Source organism: Pteropus vampyrus, unplaced genomic scaffold (assembly GCF_000151845.1).
Source record: "Pteropus vampyrus isolate Shadow unplaced genomic scaffold, Pvam_2.0 Scaffold39, whole genome shotgun sequence".
Taxonomy (NCBI): Eukaryota; Metazoa; Chordata; class Mammalia; order Chiroptera; family Pteropodidae; genus Pteropus; species Pteropus vampyrus.
The window spans coordinates 888,447-903,683 of NW_011888820.1; the positions used below are offsets into that span (position 1 = coordinate 888,447).

General features: G+C 37.6%; 2 protein-coding genes and 1 pseudogene across 2 annotated transcripts in view; 2 read left to right on the forward strand and 1 right to left on the reverse strand.

Annotated features, from left to right (window-relative positions):
- Positions 1-1,937, reverse strand: part of ATG12 (autophagy related 12) — a 12,624-nt gene extending 10,687 nt beyond the window's left edge. The window contains exon 1 of the mRNA XM_023529557.1: positions 1,742-1,937. Coding sequence (XP_023385325.1) covers positions 1,742-1,904 — 163 coding nt within the window. The 5' untranslated portion in view covers positions 1,905-1,937. The remainder of the gene's footprint in view (positions 1-1,741) is intronic.
- Positions 1,938-1,948: 11 nt separating this feature from the next.
- The window catches only part of AP3S1 (adaptor related protein complex 3 sigma 1 subunit), a 59,828-nt gene continuing 46,539 nt past the window's right edge, over positions 1,949-15,237 (forward strand). The window contains exon 1 of the mRNA XM_011358256.2: positions 1,949-2,434. Within this exon, the coding sequence (XP_011356558.1) occupies positions 2,366-2,434 (69 nt within the window). The 5' untranslated portion in view covers positions 1,949-2,365. The remainder of the gene's footprint in view (positions 2,435-15,237) is intronic.
- On the forward strand, positions 5,776-5,894 carry LOC111738495 (annotated as a pseudogene).

Sequence of the window (15,237 nt, forward strand, 5' to 3'; positions counted from 1 at the left end):
CCTCAGCTCCACCTCAAATCAGGCATGATTCTCATAAGAGCCCTGGTCCCTATTTTGTAGAGGTTGATCTACAAAATAGGGATGAACTGGAAGATAACTGAGGGGATTTTTGAATAACTCACCTCTGTGCTCCCTCAATCCCCTGGAGCTATCAATAACTCATTTGCAATTGAGCATGCCAAGAAAGCAAAGCAGAAATTACTATTAGTTGTACTACTGAAGAAAATTGGGAGGGCAAGAAGCTGGAGAAGGAACCATTTACTGTAATTATAAAGCAGATTTCAGTCTGCTTTAATAATCTTTCTTCTTCCACAGATTAAACGAGAAGTGGAGCTTGTGAAATAGTTAAGCTTGTTTCAACAAAAGAGGTCCTCAAAAAAGGATGACAGTTTCAGGGTAGAAATTCAATAGCTAGAAGCTAAGCTTTATATATCAGAGGCAAACTCGAATGCTCACGGGAGTCAGAAAATGAAAATCCAATTTTTAAGTGATGGTTTTAAAAAAAATACTGTGCAGACCAAAGAAAACATGCCACATAACTTCAGCCTATATCTCGGTTGTGGGCCATTATTTTTAAGCCACTATTTTACCAAGCTATCCTCGGGGTCAAATAGTAAGCTTTTGATTAAGACTGTTAGAGCTTTAAAAAAAAAAACCAAAAAGCCCTTTGAAAGTCTGTTCCTGTTTATAGTAAAATGGAAGAAAAAAAAAAGGAACAAAAATCTGTAAAATTCATGGAATTCTTCTGAAGAAAGATTCTAGTGGTTATCTATAATCAAAGGTTTCTGTTTCTCTACTAGTGCATCATCTGGAAATGAGAGATTTCCCCCAAATGTAGAGGCAGTCTGACTTAAAAGGGGGACAGTGTTAAGACAATTATCCTCCATAGAAGAAACTGAAGTTCCACGAAAGGCCATGAGATCGCCGAGCAGAAAACATGCCATATATACAATAAGGCTGGACTGAGAAAACCTGTTCCAGGCCCAGGGTGAACCTCTGAGAACTGTAGCTGTTGATTTGGTGCTTTTCTCATAGGCAACTCTACATAGAGTGCTCTAAGACAAGTATATTTAGGAATTTCTGTATTTTACAATGGTGATCTAATTCTCAAGCAATAAAGGGTTGATAACAGCTAATTCAAACAATGAAATGATTCGCTTACAAAGGTTCCAAAATATTTTAAAAGGCGATGTCCATGCCTTTAGTTTTCCCCTAACATTCTTCATGCTGAATAAAATTTCAAGATTTTTGTTTGTTTGGTTTTTGTTTGCTTCAAGAGGTGAATTCGCACGTAATTGGTATACAAAACAGCGAACTGACTAGTCGGAAGGCAAGGATTCTAACCTAGACTTGCCACTGACCATCTCTATCACCTTAAATCATTATTCAAATAGCTACTGTGTTAAGTACTTGCAGCTACGAGATTCCACTCAGCTCCCACCTTCAAAGAGCTCGCGATGTGGTCAACTGAAAGAAAGATTAGACTGTAGTGTCTTTAGTACCGAGGCAGCCAAGTACCGGGCAGCACACTGCGAAGGTGCGCCTAGAGATGGCTTTCTTGAAAAGCACTCAACTCTAAGGTCTTGAAAGCCAAAAAGCACAAATTCCTCTCTCTTGACTGGTCTAAAACCAGATCTGGGATGCGCCTTCCACTAAATTTGCTTCTTTATTTGCCGCCATCCCTAATGAGGCAATCTAAACCTCCCGCCTCTGCTCATAAAGAAAATGCTCTGAAAATTACTCTTTTTCTTGGTGTCGCCAGCAGGTTCCTCAGTTCCCGGGGAGACTGCAGCGGAAGAAGGGGGCTCTGGAGTGGCTGTTCCTGGGGAGCTCTCCGTAGGTCCTTCGCCGTCAGCCGCAGTTGAGGGCGGGAGGTGCAGGACAGACTCCGGCTCCTCAGCCATCTTGCTCGGAAGTGGGGGTTCAGCCTGTGCAGTGGGCGGGCTTTGCGCTGCGGAGCGTCTCTAAGGAGGTGCTGAAGTAGGGGGACCGAACTCGACAGTGAAGTCCGACTAGTCCTCTCTGTCGAACACGTCGCAGACCCCTGACCACTAATACCGCAACTACAGCTTTCTCAGACCAATGAGCCTTGGAAAGTACGCGGTAGGCTAAGCGACCGCGCGCCGCTGACTGCGCAGGCGCGCGTCTGGCAAGTGGGCTGCGACCTGGGGTGTTTCCGCTTTCCTCGCGCCAGCCCCGCCCCGGCCCCGCCCCACCCCTGCCCCGCCCCGTGGCTCGGGGGCGCGCGCGCGCGCGTGCGAGAGGGGGCGGGTGGGGAAGGATCGCCGGCGAGATCCCGTGGCGAGCCTCGCGCGCCCGCCCCCGCCCTGGCCCCCAGCGCCCACCCTGTCGGCCCGGCTCAGCCATGATCAAGGCGATCCTCATCTTCAACAACCACGGGAAGCCGCGGCTCTCCAAGTTCTACCAGCCTTACGTGAGTATTCTGCCGCCGCTGATCAGGGCGAGGGGGAGTCGTTGGCTGCAGGCAGCGCCCTCAGGGCAACCCCCTCATGCGCGCCGCGGCCCTTCTCGCGCCCCGGCCGCCTCGCGGTCCAGGGCTGTCAGCCTCGGGGTGGGTGTGAGCAAGGTGCCCACCTCTCGCCGCGCTCCTATCCTCCGACGTGGCTCTTCCTAGGCAGCTCCTCCGCGCGTCTGTTGCCTGGGCGGTTTCTCGGCAGCACGGCGAGGCCCTGGAGACTTCCCGGTCCCGGGCCCTTGCCTGTCGGGCAACCGCAGCCCACCTGCGCCCGCGAGCCCACTGGCTCTCTTGCCTTCCTGCTGCCCGCGGCTTCTGTTAGCTTTTTAGAAAAGACAGAGCGGAGCGAGTTGGTCTCGCAGCCCCACCTCCTTGACTCCCAGTCTTTCCTGGCGGACTTCTTTCTCTTCTACGGACAGATAGGCATCTGTTTGTCTCTGTAATCCTCTCATCGCGCAGGAACTTTGGCTTCCTGCATTTTGATAACTGCACACTCTACAGTCTCGCCTGAAGGTTGCGATACGTGATTGACTGCCCAGTTTTACTTTCAGGTGTCTCCTAATTAAAGAAAAAGATAAGTGAGAACCTAACATTTTTACTGGGCTTTTACCTTCGAGGCTGTAAATTATTTACTTCTGCAATACCTGGAGACGTTTGTAGTTGACCGATTAGAACCGTGGAAGTTACAAATTCAGCTGCTCGTTTGGCATTTTTCTACTTAAGGGAATTTGCCCTATTTATAGTTTCTCTTCTACTTATGTAGGATAGTAATTTTTGTAAAACTCTTTTAGAAGTGTAAACGTTTAAAAATGCAGGTTATTTTAAGGCAATAAAGATAAGCTATAGATTGAGGGAGAGTTGTACACATACTTGCCTATCTGAGGGCAAAATTCACCGTTAAAACAAAATTGGGCTCTCAGTGGTAGGATAATGTATAGATATAACTATTGCATAGTATTGGGGCATTTTGCTTATAACCGTAAATGAACTTTAAGTTAAATATTGAAATCGTGCCAAGGCTAACACTTTTATGGAGATTAATCCCAGATAGAAATCATTCCTGCCATTAAAAATTAAATGTGAAAATGTCACTTTGCCTAAAATGATAATATATTCTGTGGAGGTGTTAGTTGAAGTGAGAAATCTTGAGCTTATTCCTTTATCACTTGCTTTTGCTAGTGATAAAGAATATTTTTCTACTACTGCTGTTTGGCTTTAATGTAATTTAAATACTTATGTTCTATTTAAGAATTCTATGTCATTCCTTAATCCAGGGTAAAATTCTTGTTGATCCTTCCCAGTGAAAAAATAAAGTCCTTAACTTTACGTTGTTACTCATTTGCCTAAAATATAGTGCTATCGTTTATTGAAGGAACTTTCTCTTAACCATTTTGCCTGTGCCATCCATTTGCAGTATAGAAAAGTATGTTCCAATAATGAAACAATTCAAAAATTTGTTTTTCCATGTCTACACTTAATAATTAAGCAATCTTCAAAATAGTAGGTTTCTTGGCTAATCTATAATATCAGTGTAACTACTCCAGGAATAGAACTTACAGAAAAATGTATTTAATCTGGAAGTTCAGGAATACATCTTTCTCTTGTCCAACAGTGGGAACATGACCTTTATTAAGTAGGTAGCAGTGAAGGTTAAAGTGGGAAGAGGCAGTTCTGGCAGCAGTGGCATCGCTGTTGTCATTTTTGGCCATTGCATAAGTGACAGTGTTACTGGGAGCAGGGAGCTAAGAGCTGTATAAAGAAGAACAGAAGTGGGAATGCCAGAAGCTGTTTCTGCATGTTAGTCTTTGATAAATTGGGTTTTGCCAACTCTGTTTATTTTTGTCATTCAGAAATAATTTAAGATTAACTATCTATCTATCTATCTATCTATCTATCTATCTATCTATCTATCTATCTATCTATGTATCTATCTCCTCCACTAGACCATATCCTATTTGAGAGCAGAAATCTTTTTCACTCATTTATTCCATCAATCAGTTTGTCCATACATAATTATTTCATTTCTACCATGTGCAGGTAGTTTTTAAAATCTGAAGATAACTTCTGCTCTTTTGGCAGGAGGATACACAAAGCTAATAAGTAGAATGTATAACATTTCACATAGTAATAAGTGCTGTAGAAAAATCAGGGAAGGGTGATAGGGAGTGTAAGGTAAGTTTTCTCTGAGAAGGTGACATTGAAGCAAAGACTTGCAGGAGTTAAGAAAGCCAGCCTTGCAGATATCTGGAGGGAGATCATTCTAGGCAAAGGGAGCAGCAGACACAAAGGCCCCAAGGAGGAAATGCCTGTTTGAAGAACCTGCCTTGTTTGAAGAACACCAAGAAAACAGGCATGGTAAGAGCAGAATATGTCAGGGAAGAGTAGTTGAAAATGGGGTGTGTTTGTATAGAGCATCAGAGTTTATTCAGTTCTCACTGCTTGGAATGTCCTTTCCTTCCATTTCTAAATGTCTAGATTTGACCTCTTGTTTCAGGCCTAACTCAAACATCACTAAAACATTCTCTGTAGCCTTTTATCATGCTGAAAAACTCCTCTTGGTTCTTATGATTTTACCTTAACCTTTATTATGATATAATCTGTTTCACAGCCTATAATTCCTTTGGGACATCTTACAGATTCCCTTGAGGGAAAGGTATCAGGTTTTAGATTTATTTGTGTCACCCCCAGCAAACAACATTGAGTCTTGAATGCAGAATAATCTCAGTAAATCTTTGCTAAATGTATTTATTAATCTCTCCTAGCTTGGGATAGAGGTTGGATTAGAAGTGACCGCCTAAATTTCCTTCTCTTAAAATTTAGTCCTTCATTAACTAGAAGTTTATGAATCCATGCCTTTAGGACAAAAGTAATGATAGAATTCTGTTACTTCAACTATCTTAAGTTTTAAGGTGAGAGAAATCTCTAAGGAGTATATATCCAATAAGACTGACAGTTTTGATTTTAATTTATTAAGCAATATTTAAGGGTGTGGTTGAGTTAACACTTTCATATCCTGATAGAATGCTGAGGGTTAACAATGGTTTAACACTGAGCAGTTTGAAAAGTGCTTAAACATTTGCCAGTCAGCTTCCCCTACTGCATTGGATTTTCATTCCTCATTCATCCTCTCTCATATAACAATTTATATGTTCATTTTTACCTTTTAATCGTGCAGATTTCCATTTTCTACTGTAATAGATTTTTAGATTTAATTGTGACATATGAAGTCACACACTTATTTTGCTAAGTGGAAGTTTTTGGCTCCTGCTAGAGTCAAGCATTAAGAATTCAAGTATAAGGTCTACAGCCATGCCACCTTGAACATGCCCAGTCTTGTCTGATCTTGGAAGCTAAGCAGAGTTGGGCCTGGTTAGTACTTGGATGGGAGACCACCTAAGAATACCAGGTGCTGTAGGCTTAAAAAACAAAACAAAACAAGCATAGGCTTAGAATGCATCCTCTTTTGTTTTTACCTTCTATATCCTCGACCTGCGACTGCACAAATTCAAATGTTTTTTTCTTCATTTGTCTCTTAAAGTGAAGCTGAGCCACAGTGGCTTAACAACAAACTATAGTCTTTTAATATTTGCCTGGCAATATTTATTTATTTATTATAAATGTCTAATGAGAATTACATTTTTTAAAGCAGATCTATTTTTACATAGCCATCAAAGAAGAAAAAAATCACAACCTTGGATTGTGATTCCTTCGTTCTTAATGAACCATGGCATATCTTTTGGTGAATTACTTTAATAAAGTAAAAAATGTTTTCCTTTTATATGAGTTACCTTAGTTGCTTCCACTGATTTAAAAGAGTGTGTGTGTATATTTGTGGGCAGGCTTACACACACCTACACACGTACAAACAGCAAAGTTTTCAAACTGTTATATACACTAGTTGCCTCAATTTTCTTATAAACTACATGTGATTATTAAATTGTTTATCAACTAAATTCAGGTCCTAGAAGGAAGTCTAAAATTGTGCTTTTCTTTCATTGAATTTGTTTACATAAAAAATATAAAGTATTGAAAGTATGTATACTTTTTTTTCCTTTTATAAAATCCTTAGGAAAGACCCACCGCTGTTTATTGATGTCTATTTTTAGTGACTGTTAAGACAATGTGGAAGATGGGATAATTAAACTTTTTTTATTATCAAGATAGAATTGTCAGCAGTTCTAAGTATTAATTAAGGTATTAACGCATATTATATTAACACATAATATTTGAGTTGTTTTGTTAAGATAATTCCAAGTGATTTGGTTTCTTTACATTCTAACTAACTTGGTTAGTTAGAATGCTTTTGGATACATAAATTAGGTTTTATGTAGCCTGACTCAAATTTCTTTTTAAAAAACTGTTAGGATACATAATAGGCAGTGCAGAGTAGTAGACAGATTCCAAAAATATTTGATTCAACAAATCAGTGACTTTATCATACGTCCAATATTTTTCTTTTTCTCTGCTTTGCTCTTCCCAAAGTTGATGTCCAGAAGCTGATTTCCTCCTTTAAATCAGTGGTAATCAATTTAGTCCATAAGGAGAGAGTGATCTCTTCCTACATTCTTAGAATATGTTTTTCTTTCAGGCTGATTAGTCCTACCCAAGGCCAGTAATAGCTTATGCTAATCAGGATCCATCCTTGAAGCTGAGGATGAGAATGGAAACATGAATAAAATTGGCATTTTGTTGGAAAGGCAGAAGAGTGAAGTACATGTTGGGTAGGCAATCCAGTGTCCACTATTCCCTTTGTATTAGCTCATGTTTTTTCTTTTGAATAGATATTTTTCTTCTCTGTAATTTTAGATTGCTTATGAAGTTGTTAATATCAGGGAATGATTCCTGAAAATATCCAGTTCTGAACATATCACACAAAAGATCTTAGTTCAAGGTATTGCTAATATCAAAGGATCACTGAAAATTCCATTCTAATATGATCACAATTTTTGTAGATAGTATGCTTGAAGATTTGCTTTTAAAAAATTAAGATTAAACCCGTTGAAAATTAAAGGAGGAAGTAAAATGTTCAAAATTACAGAGATTTTTGGTTTTAGGGAAAAGGTTATAAAATGGGCAATGTTATTGGTCATTCCTCCATCTTTCTAAACAGAGGAAGGCCTTGTCTAGGGTGGCTATATTTATGTTTCTTTAGTAAAGTTGTTGATTGTCAAATTATTGTTTTAATTTTTAGATAAGTTTCTTTTTGTGGTTACATGGAAAATATTTAATTATTAAGATCACTAAGATCACTATTAACATTTAGCTGTATTTTCTCCAGTCTTCATTTTGCCTTTCAGAATGTCCCAACGAAGAACATACACCTTTCAGGCATTAATAACACAAAATGAACACATTCAAACTGTTGGTAGATATATCGTACATTTGTGGCTTTAAGATAACCAAATATGCTAATGTCTGGCTGCTCTATTGTTAAAATGTTTAAAATTACATTAATATATGTTAATAGCACTTGAATAATTTATGTATATTTTTTCTCTCGTGTGTGTCTTTTTCACAAAATTGAACTCCTATGTAACCTCAGTGTATCAGGGCCTTTCCTTTTTCTGATCCTGAAGAGAAATCTTTGCTAATTTTTGTTGGAAAGTCAGAATTCATTCTTGTCTTTAGCACTTGGAGTCTTCTTTGTACTTGTGGATTATGGATTTCTTAACTGCTGCTGACAATCCTTTTAACTGCAGTGTAGATAAACAGTTTTCTTTACTGAAGGATCAGGCAGCTCTCAGAAAAGATATTGCAGTCTAGGAGAAATAAAGGCCATCATTCTAGCTAACAAGTGTTAAGTTCTTGAGACTCCAAGACAGTCCTTTGAAAGGAGGAGTGGCCTTTTTGGATATTACCTGACCTGTCCATTATACTCTTCTTTTCTCTCTTCCCATATATTTTCAACAAGTATTTATTTGTGTTTGTATGGCCCTGCTTTAAGTACTGGTAATATTGTGATGAATAAGATAGATATTATCCCTGTCCTGTGAGTTTACATCTAGTAATAGGACATAGGCAATAAATAAACTATGTAAGATTGTGATTAATCTATGAAGGGAAATGAAACTATAAAGGGATAAAGAGTGATGAGGGAGAGGTTATATTTGATAAGATCATCAGGAAAAGCCTCTTTGAGGACCTGAATGAGGTAAGGGAGCATATGAGAATAACTGAGGAAAGACTATTTCAGGCAGAAAGAGGTGTGAGATCCTTCAGATGGCACCACACTTGGTGTTTTGAGAAGGTAAGCTAAGTGATTGTAGGGAAGAGTGTCAAGTGATGAGGTTGGAGAAAAAAAACAGGGCCAGATCAGGCCTATATGCAAATCATTCAGCCTCTTCTTCAAACCTTTCAGTCTGATGATATCATCCGAACATGCTTTCTGCAAGAAGAGATATTTCTCCTTGAATCCTACTTGTATTTTGCACAATTGAACAATGCCTCTGCCCTCTGCAGGAGAGGCAATGATGCTTTCTTCTGCTCAGTTTTCTTTTTCACCCATTTAACTTAGGTTTTGAAAAAGTAGGAATGCTACCCCAATGAATAAAGGTAGGAGTGCTCCAATTCTGTGCAGCTACTATACTGAGACCAGAGATCAAACTGGTTCCATTTTCTAAGTCACCTATGAAGTAATACAACTTAAGAAGTAAAGCATTTGTAGTGGAGCAAAGTTTATGTGAAGTCTACTAGAACACCTCTATTATTGTGCTGGGAAGTGCTTACATCTTTCCTCCATTGCTTGAAACCTGGTGCAATTACAGGAATTACCAGCTGTCAGTCATTATTCCCTTTTTTGCCCAGAAGAAAAGGGCTCTTTGTCAGTGTGCCGGACCCATTGATTATTTTGATTCTCGTGTGCTGTCAAGTGAGGAAGATTGCCAGTTCATTGTACCACATACATATCTTGCTATTTCCTGTCATTAATATATCTTAGTATGATTGTTTAAAATAATTTTTACAGTGGTAAAATATACACAATAGAAAAATTACCATTTTAAATGTATAGTTCTGTAGCGATAAGTACATTCATATTGTTGTGCAAAATCACCATCATCTATCTCCAGAACTTTTTCCTCTTCCCCAGTTGAAAATTTGGAAGATTATGTAGCTAAGGAATTGTGGAACATTCCAGAGATTGTTCTCAGCTACTCTTTGTATTTCCTCCAGTGTCTTAATTATGCGAGCCTTGGTTTGGAATGAACTTCTTATTGTAAAATATAGTGTCCTCTTACATTCTGTCAGAGAATTTTTCCATAAAGAGACACTTTTAAGAGAAAGTGTAGCTGTTAAACTTGCCACAACTTTTTTTTTAAGGATTACCTAAATCTTAAAAATAATATTTATTAAGATATCATTCATATTCTATAAAATTCGCCCATTGAAAGTGTATAAGTCAATGGTTTTTATTGTATTCACAATTGAGCAACCAATACCATAATCTAAGTTTAGAACATTATCATCGAAACAAATGAAACCTAGTACCCATTAATAGTTACTCCCCAATCCTCCCTCCCCTCAGCCCCTGGCAACCACTGATCTGTTTTCTGTGTCTATAGATATTCCTATTCTAGTCATTTCATATAAATGAAGTCATGAAATATGTAATCTTTTGTGACTATCTTCTTTTACTTAGCATGATACTTTCAAGATTTATCCCTATTGTAGCATGTATCTATATTTCATTTCTGTTACAGCCAAAAAAATATTCCATTGTATAAATATATAGCACATTTTGTTTTTCCCTCTGTCAGTTGATGGATATTTGGTTTGTTTCCACTTTTTTGACAAGTAGTAATGCTGCTATGAACTTTCATATGAATTCATATGAATTTTTGTGTGAACATTTGTTTTCATTTCTCTCTGGTAGTGGAATTGCTAGATCATATGGTAACTCTAAGTGTTTGAAGAACTGCCAGACTGTTTTCCAAAGTGCTAAAACCATTTTACATTCTCATCTGCGGTATATGAGGGTTCCAGTTTCTCCATAGTCTCATTAACTCTTGCTGTTGTCTGTCTTTTTGATTCTAGCCATCTTGGTGGATGCCAAGTAGTATGCTGTAATTTCGATTTGTATTTTCTTGATAACAAATGATGATTATCTTTTCATGTGATTATTGACTATTTGCTTTTCTTTGAAGAAAAGTTGATTCAAATCCTTTGCTCATTTCTAAGTTGGGTTTTTTTGTCTCTTTATTATTGAGTTGTAAGAGTTCTTTATAAATTCTGGGTGCAAATCTCTTATCAGATATATGATCTGCAAATATTTTCTTCCATTCTATGGGTTTTCACTTTCCTGTTGATATCATTTGCAGAACAAAGGTTTTAAATTTTGACTTCATCCTGTATCTATTTCTTTGCTTGTGCTTATGGTGTTACATTTAAGAAATCTGTGTCTAATTCAAGCTTGTAAAGATTAATACCTAACCTGTATTTCCTTCCAAGAGTTTTGTAGTTTTAGTTACTACATTTAGGTCTATGATCCATTTTGAGTTAGTTTTATGTTTGTTGTGAGATACGGCCCTAACCTCATTTCTTTGCACATGGACATCCAATTTTCCCAGCACTATTTGTTGTAAAGACTATTCTGTTCCCCACTGAATTGTCTTGGAACCTTACTCCAACTTTTCCCCCCTAAATTTTACCTTTTTTTTAAGTTCTTAGACTGTTTTAGTTGCTACCATGATTCATACTCTCTCTTTAAACATGTCAAACTCAGTCTGTCACCTTCTCAGCTGTCTGTTATTTAAATAAAATAATAGAGTCTTTGCTTCTGAAACTGGGAAACATCTTAGTAGGTAGATGGTGGTTTTAGAGTGTAATAACTGCCATTTATTGACTGCCTTCTTTGTTGTGCTAAGTATTTTAAAAACATTTTTATACACTGTGAGGGGAAATAGAGGATTCTTTAAAGAAATTTAATAGGCAAGTGCTAGTACAGTTTCTGTCATAGGTGCCCTTTTCTCCCCTTGTTTGGCTTTTAAGGGTAGCAGCATCCTGGCTGCTTGTTCTTCATGCACTCAGGCAGAAGTGAGGCCTACCCACATATACCAAGTCTCCAGCTAGACTTCCTGCTTGGAAGAGGCCTGGCAAAAAAAAAATCACACTCATGAAATTTCCCTTGCTGAGGCCTTCTCTTTTTCATGATTTCTAAATGTTGGAGTGCTTTGAGGCTTAGTTCGCAGACTTCTCTTCCTTTTATGCAAAAAGAACTAATTATTCTTCATATGCTTCTTGTTTTCCTGATTTCATGATTTTGTCCAAAGTTTTCTTTTTGCCTCGAATGTCATGCAACATTACATTCTCTGCTCTCTGCATTTCTGAATTCTGCCTATTTTTCATGGACCTTCCTAGATGTCTGTCATTTTTCTTTGAAGATGATAATTTTGCTGCTAAAAGTCTTTGTTCCCCTTTACTTCTTATACTATATTACTTGTAGTATTCTTATGTTAGGGCTCGCCCTTAAATTTTGGTTGCAAAGATATCTGTTTCGTTTTTGAAACATAAAAAAGGCAAGGTAGAGTATACTAAATTAAAGTTTAAAATATTTATACTCATATTTTATTGTATTAAGCTGTGAGAAAGCATCTATATGAGCTTTACTTGAGATGATCAGGCTAGGCAGTTTAGATAGTGTAAGAATTGCAATTGCTGTCTTATGGCTCCCCTCAAATTCAAAGGAGAATGGAAAATATTATTGAATTGTGTGCCTGGGAGGTAAAGAAACTAGATTTTGGTGAACAAATAACAGTTTCTGCTATAGTTGGAACCTTCAATGTCGTCATTTAGATCTAGGTAGAATTCCCAGGAGAAGTTTATTAGAGGCTCCTGCCTGGAAAGTGAAGAAGAACTGACTATAGGGAGTCTGGAAACTGGTTGAGGAAAAGGACTAGGGATTTCAGCATCTGATATGTGCACATTTTTTTAGCCCCCCCTATTTTCAGTATGGTCCCTGTATTCGGTTTTTACTGCTGCTCTAACAAATGTCCACAAACTTAGTAGCTTAAAGCAACACAAACTTATGTGATTCTGTGAGTTCAAAGTCTGACATGGGTTTTACTGGGATAAAATCAAGGGCTAAAATCAAGGTATCAGCAGAGCTATTTCTCTTTCTGGAGGCTCTAGGAGAGAATCCTTTTCCTTGCCTTTTCCAGCTCCTAGAGGCCACCTACATTCCTTGGTTTATGGCCCCCTTTTCCATCTTCATAGCCAGTTGCATAGCCTTTCTCTGACTTCTTCTCCAGCCATGTCTCCCTTTGACCATAGCCCAGAAAAGATTCTTTGATTTTAAGGAGCCATGTGATTAGATTAGGTCCACTTATAATATGGGGGAATCTCCATCTCAAGGTCATTAATTTAATCACATCTACAAAGTCATTTTGTGTGTAAGAGAATATATTCAAAGGTTCCTGGGATTAGGATAGCGTTATCTTCGGTGGGACATTATTCTGCCTACCATGGTACCCTTGTTCTCCAAGACCCTCTGTTTTATCTACTCCTGGGAATAACCTTACAGACTTTTCTTGGGAATGGTGGAGAGAATTTAGTGGTCTTTCTTCTTAAATAGGCTTCCTTATTTTTTACTTCTCTTTATCTTCACTTCCAGAAGTACGTAAAAGCACCAATTCCTGTACTTTTGGCTATTTTGTGATACAAATTAGGTTAGTTCTCGGGTTTCCCTGTCACCAATTTAGGATTACATTTTCTGAGATTTACTTAATACTTTACCACTCATTCAACAACTTTCCACATTTTATTGCCTTGTCTTCCTTTCCCACTTTTTTTTATCCTTATGGGTTTATGCCTTAAAAAAGCAAAACAAAACTAAAACCCTTTATTGTTGTTTCAGCTGGGTGAGAGGGCAACAAAAGTAGATGTGTGTTTAATCTACCATCTTAATTAGAACAGGGCTCATACTTTTAACTATTTTATGGTACTGTCTTTACTTCATTGCCTTTTTTTTTTTCTTGTGGAAGATAACCTAGATTTTTTTCTAATATAAAGAAATGTGGATCCCATCTTTTAGATTACAAATTAATTTATTCAGTACACTTACTGGCTACTCTGTGCCAGCCAGGTATTGAGAATTTCGGATTCAGAGAATATCTGGAGGAGCTCAGAGTCTGGTAGAATTCAGATATCTACAAAGGAAATTTAGCACATTGTTATAAGTGTATAATAGGAATAGAAACAGTAGCAAGGAAGCACTTAAAAAGAAGGAACTAATTTTTCCTGGGAAAGTAAAAAAGAACCACAGAAGTTAATCATTTTTGAGCTGAGTCTTAAAAGGATACTGCTAGAAAATGGGGTGAAGAAGTGAATGATGAGAAGTTCATTGTGGTTAGAGCACATTGTGTAGGGGAGAAGAAGTTGATAAAACTTCAGACGTAGGTTTTGGAGGGTGTTTTATGGCATGAGTTTGGATTTTATTTGAGGTCAGTTAGAAACTGGAGGGCTTTAAGAAAGGAAGTATAAGTATTTTTTTTTTTTTTTTAGGAAGTAATTCTGATAATGTGGGATGGAGTAGAGAGACAGGTGCAGAGTAAACATTTAGGAGGTTCTTATAGTATTCTGGGTAAGAATAAGAATCTGAGTTGAAATAATGTCTTTGAATCCAGCTTTACTGTTTCTGAAATAGAATTAACAGGAGTTGGAGACTGAATGGACATGGAAAGTAAAAGAAAAGCAATCATCAAGGTTTTTAGCTTTCCTAGGTATAGCAATCAGACAAAAAAAAATGAAATAAAAGGCATCCACATTGGAAAGGAAGAAGTAAAACTGTCATTATTTGCAGATGGCATGATACTATATGTAGAGAACCCTAAAGATTCCACCAAAAAACTTAAAACTGATCAGTGTGAGTAAAGTAGAAGGATACAAAATTAATATTCAGAAGTTGGTTGCATTTTTATATACCAATGATGAAACTTTCAGAAAGAAGAATTAAGAAAACAATCCCATTTGCAACTGCATCAAAAACAATAAAATACTTGGGAACCAATAGTATTTAGTAAGAGTTTATTGTGCATATAAGAAACAGTTTGCAAATTGGGAGCTTTTAAATTTAAAAGTGATACGAAGCTGAGGGGCAGAAGAGTTACAGGATGGCCTACAAAGTGGTAATGAGGACATTGTTTAACCTTTAAGCAAGGATTTGGTTAAAAGTAATATTCAGAAGTCATTGGCATTTTTATACACCAATGATGAACTTTCAGAAAGGGAAATTAAGAAAACAATCCCATTTACAATTGCATCAAAAACAATAAAATACTTGGGAATCAAATTAACCAAGGAGGTAAAAGACCTGTTCTCAGAAAATTATAAATCATTGAAAAAAAGAAATTGAAGAAGATACAAATAAATGGAAGCATATACCATGCTCATGGATTGGAAGAATCGACATCGTTAAAATGGCCATACTACCCAAAGCAATCCGTAGATTCAGTGCAATCCCTATCAAAATACCAATGGCATTTTTCAGAGAAGAGATAATCCTAAAATTTATATGGAACCATGAAAGACCCCGAATAGCCACGAGGTCTTCGAAATCTTGAGAAAGAAGAACAAAGTTGGAGTTATCACACTACCTGATATCAAACTATACTACAAGGTTACAGTTATCAAAACAGCATGGTACTGGCATAAAAACAGATATATTGATCAACTGAACAGAATAGAGAGCCCAAAAATCCACATCCATACGCTCACTTATTATATGAGAAAGGAGGCAAGAATGTACAATGGGGTAAAGACAGTCTCTT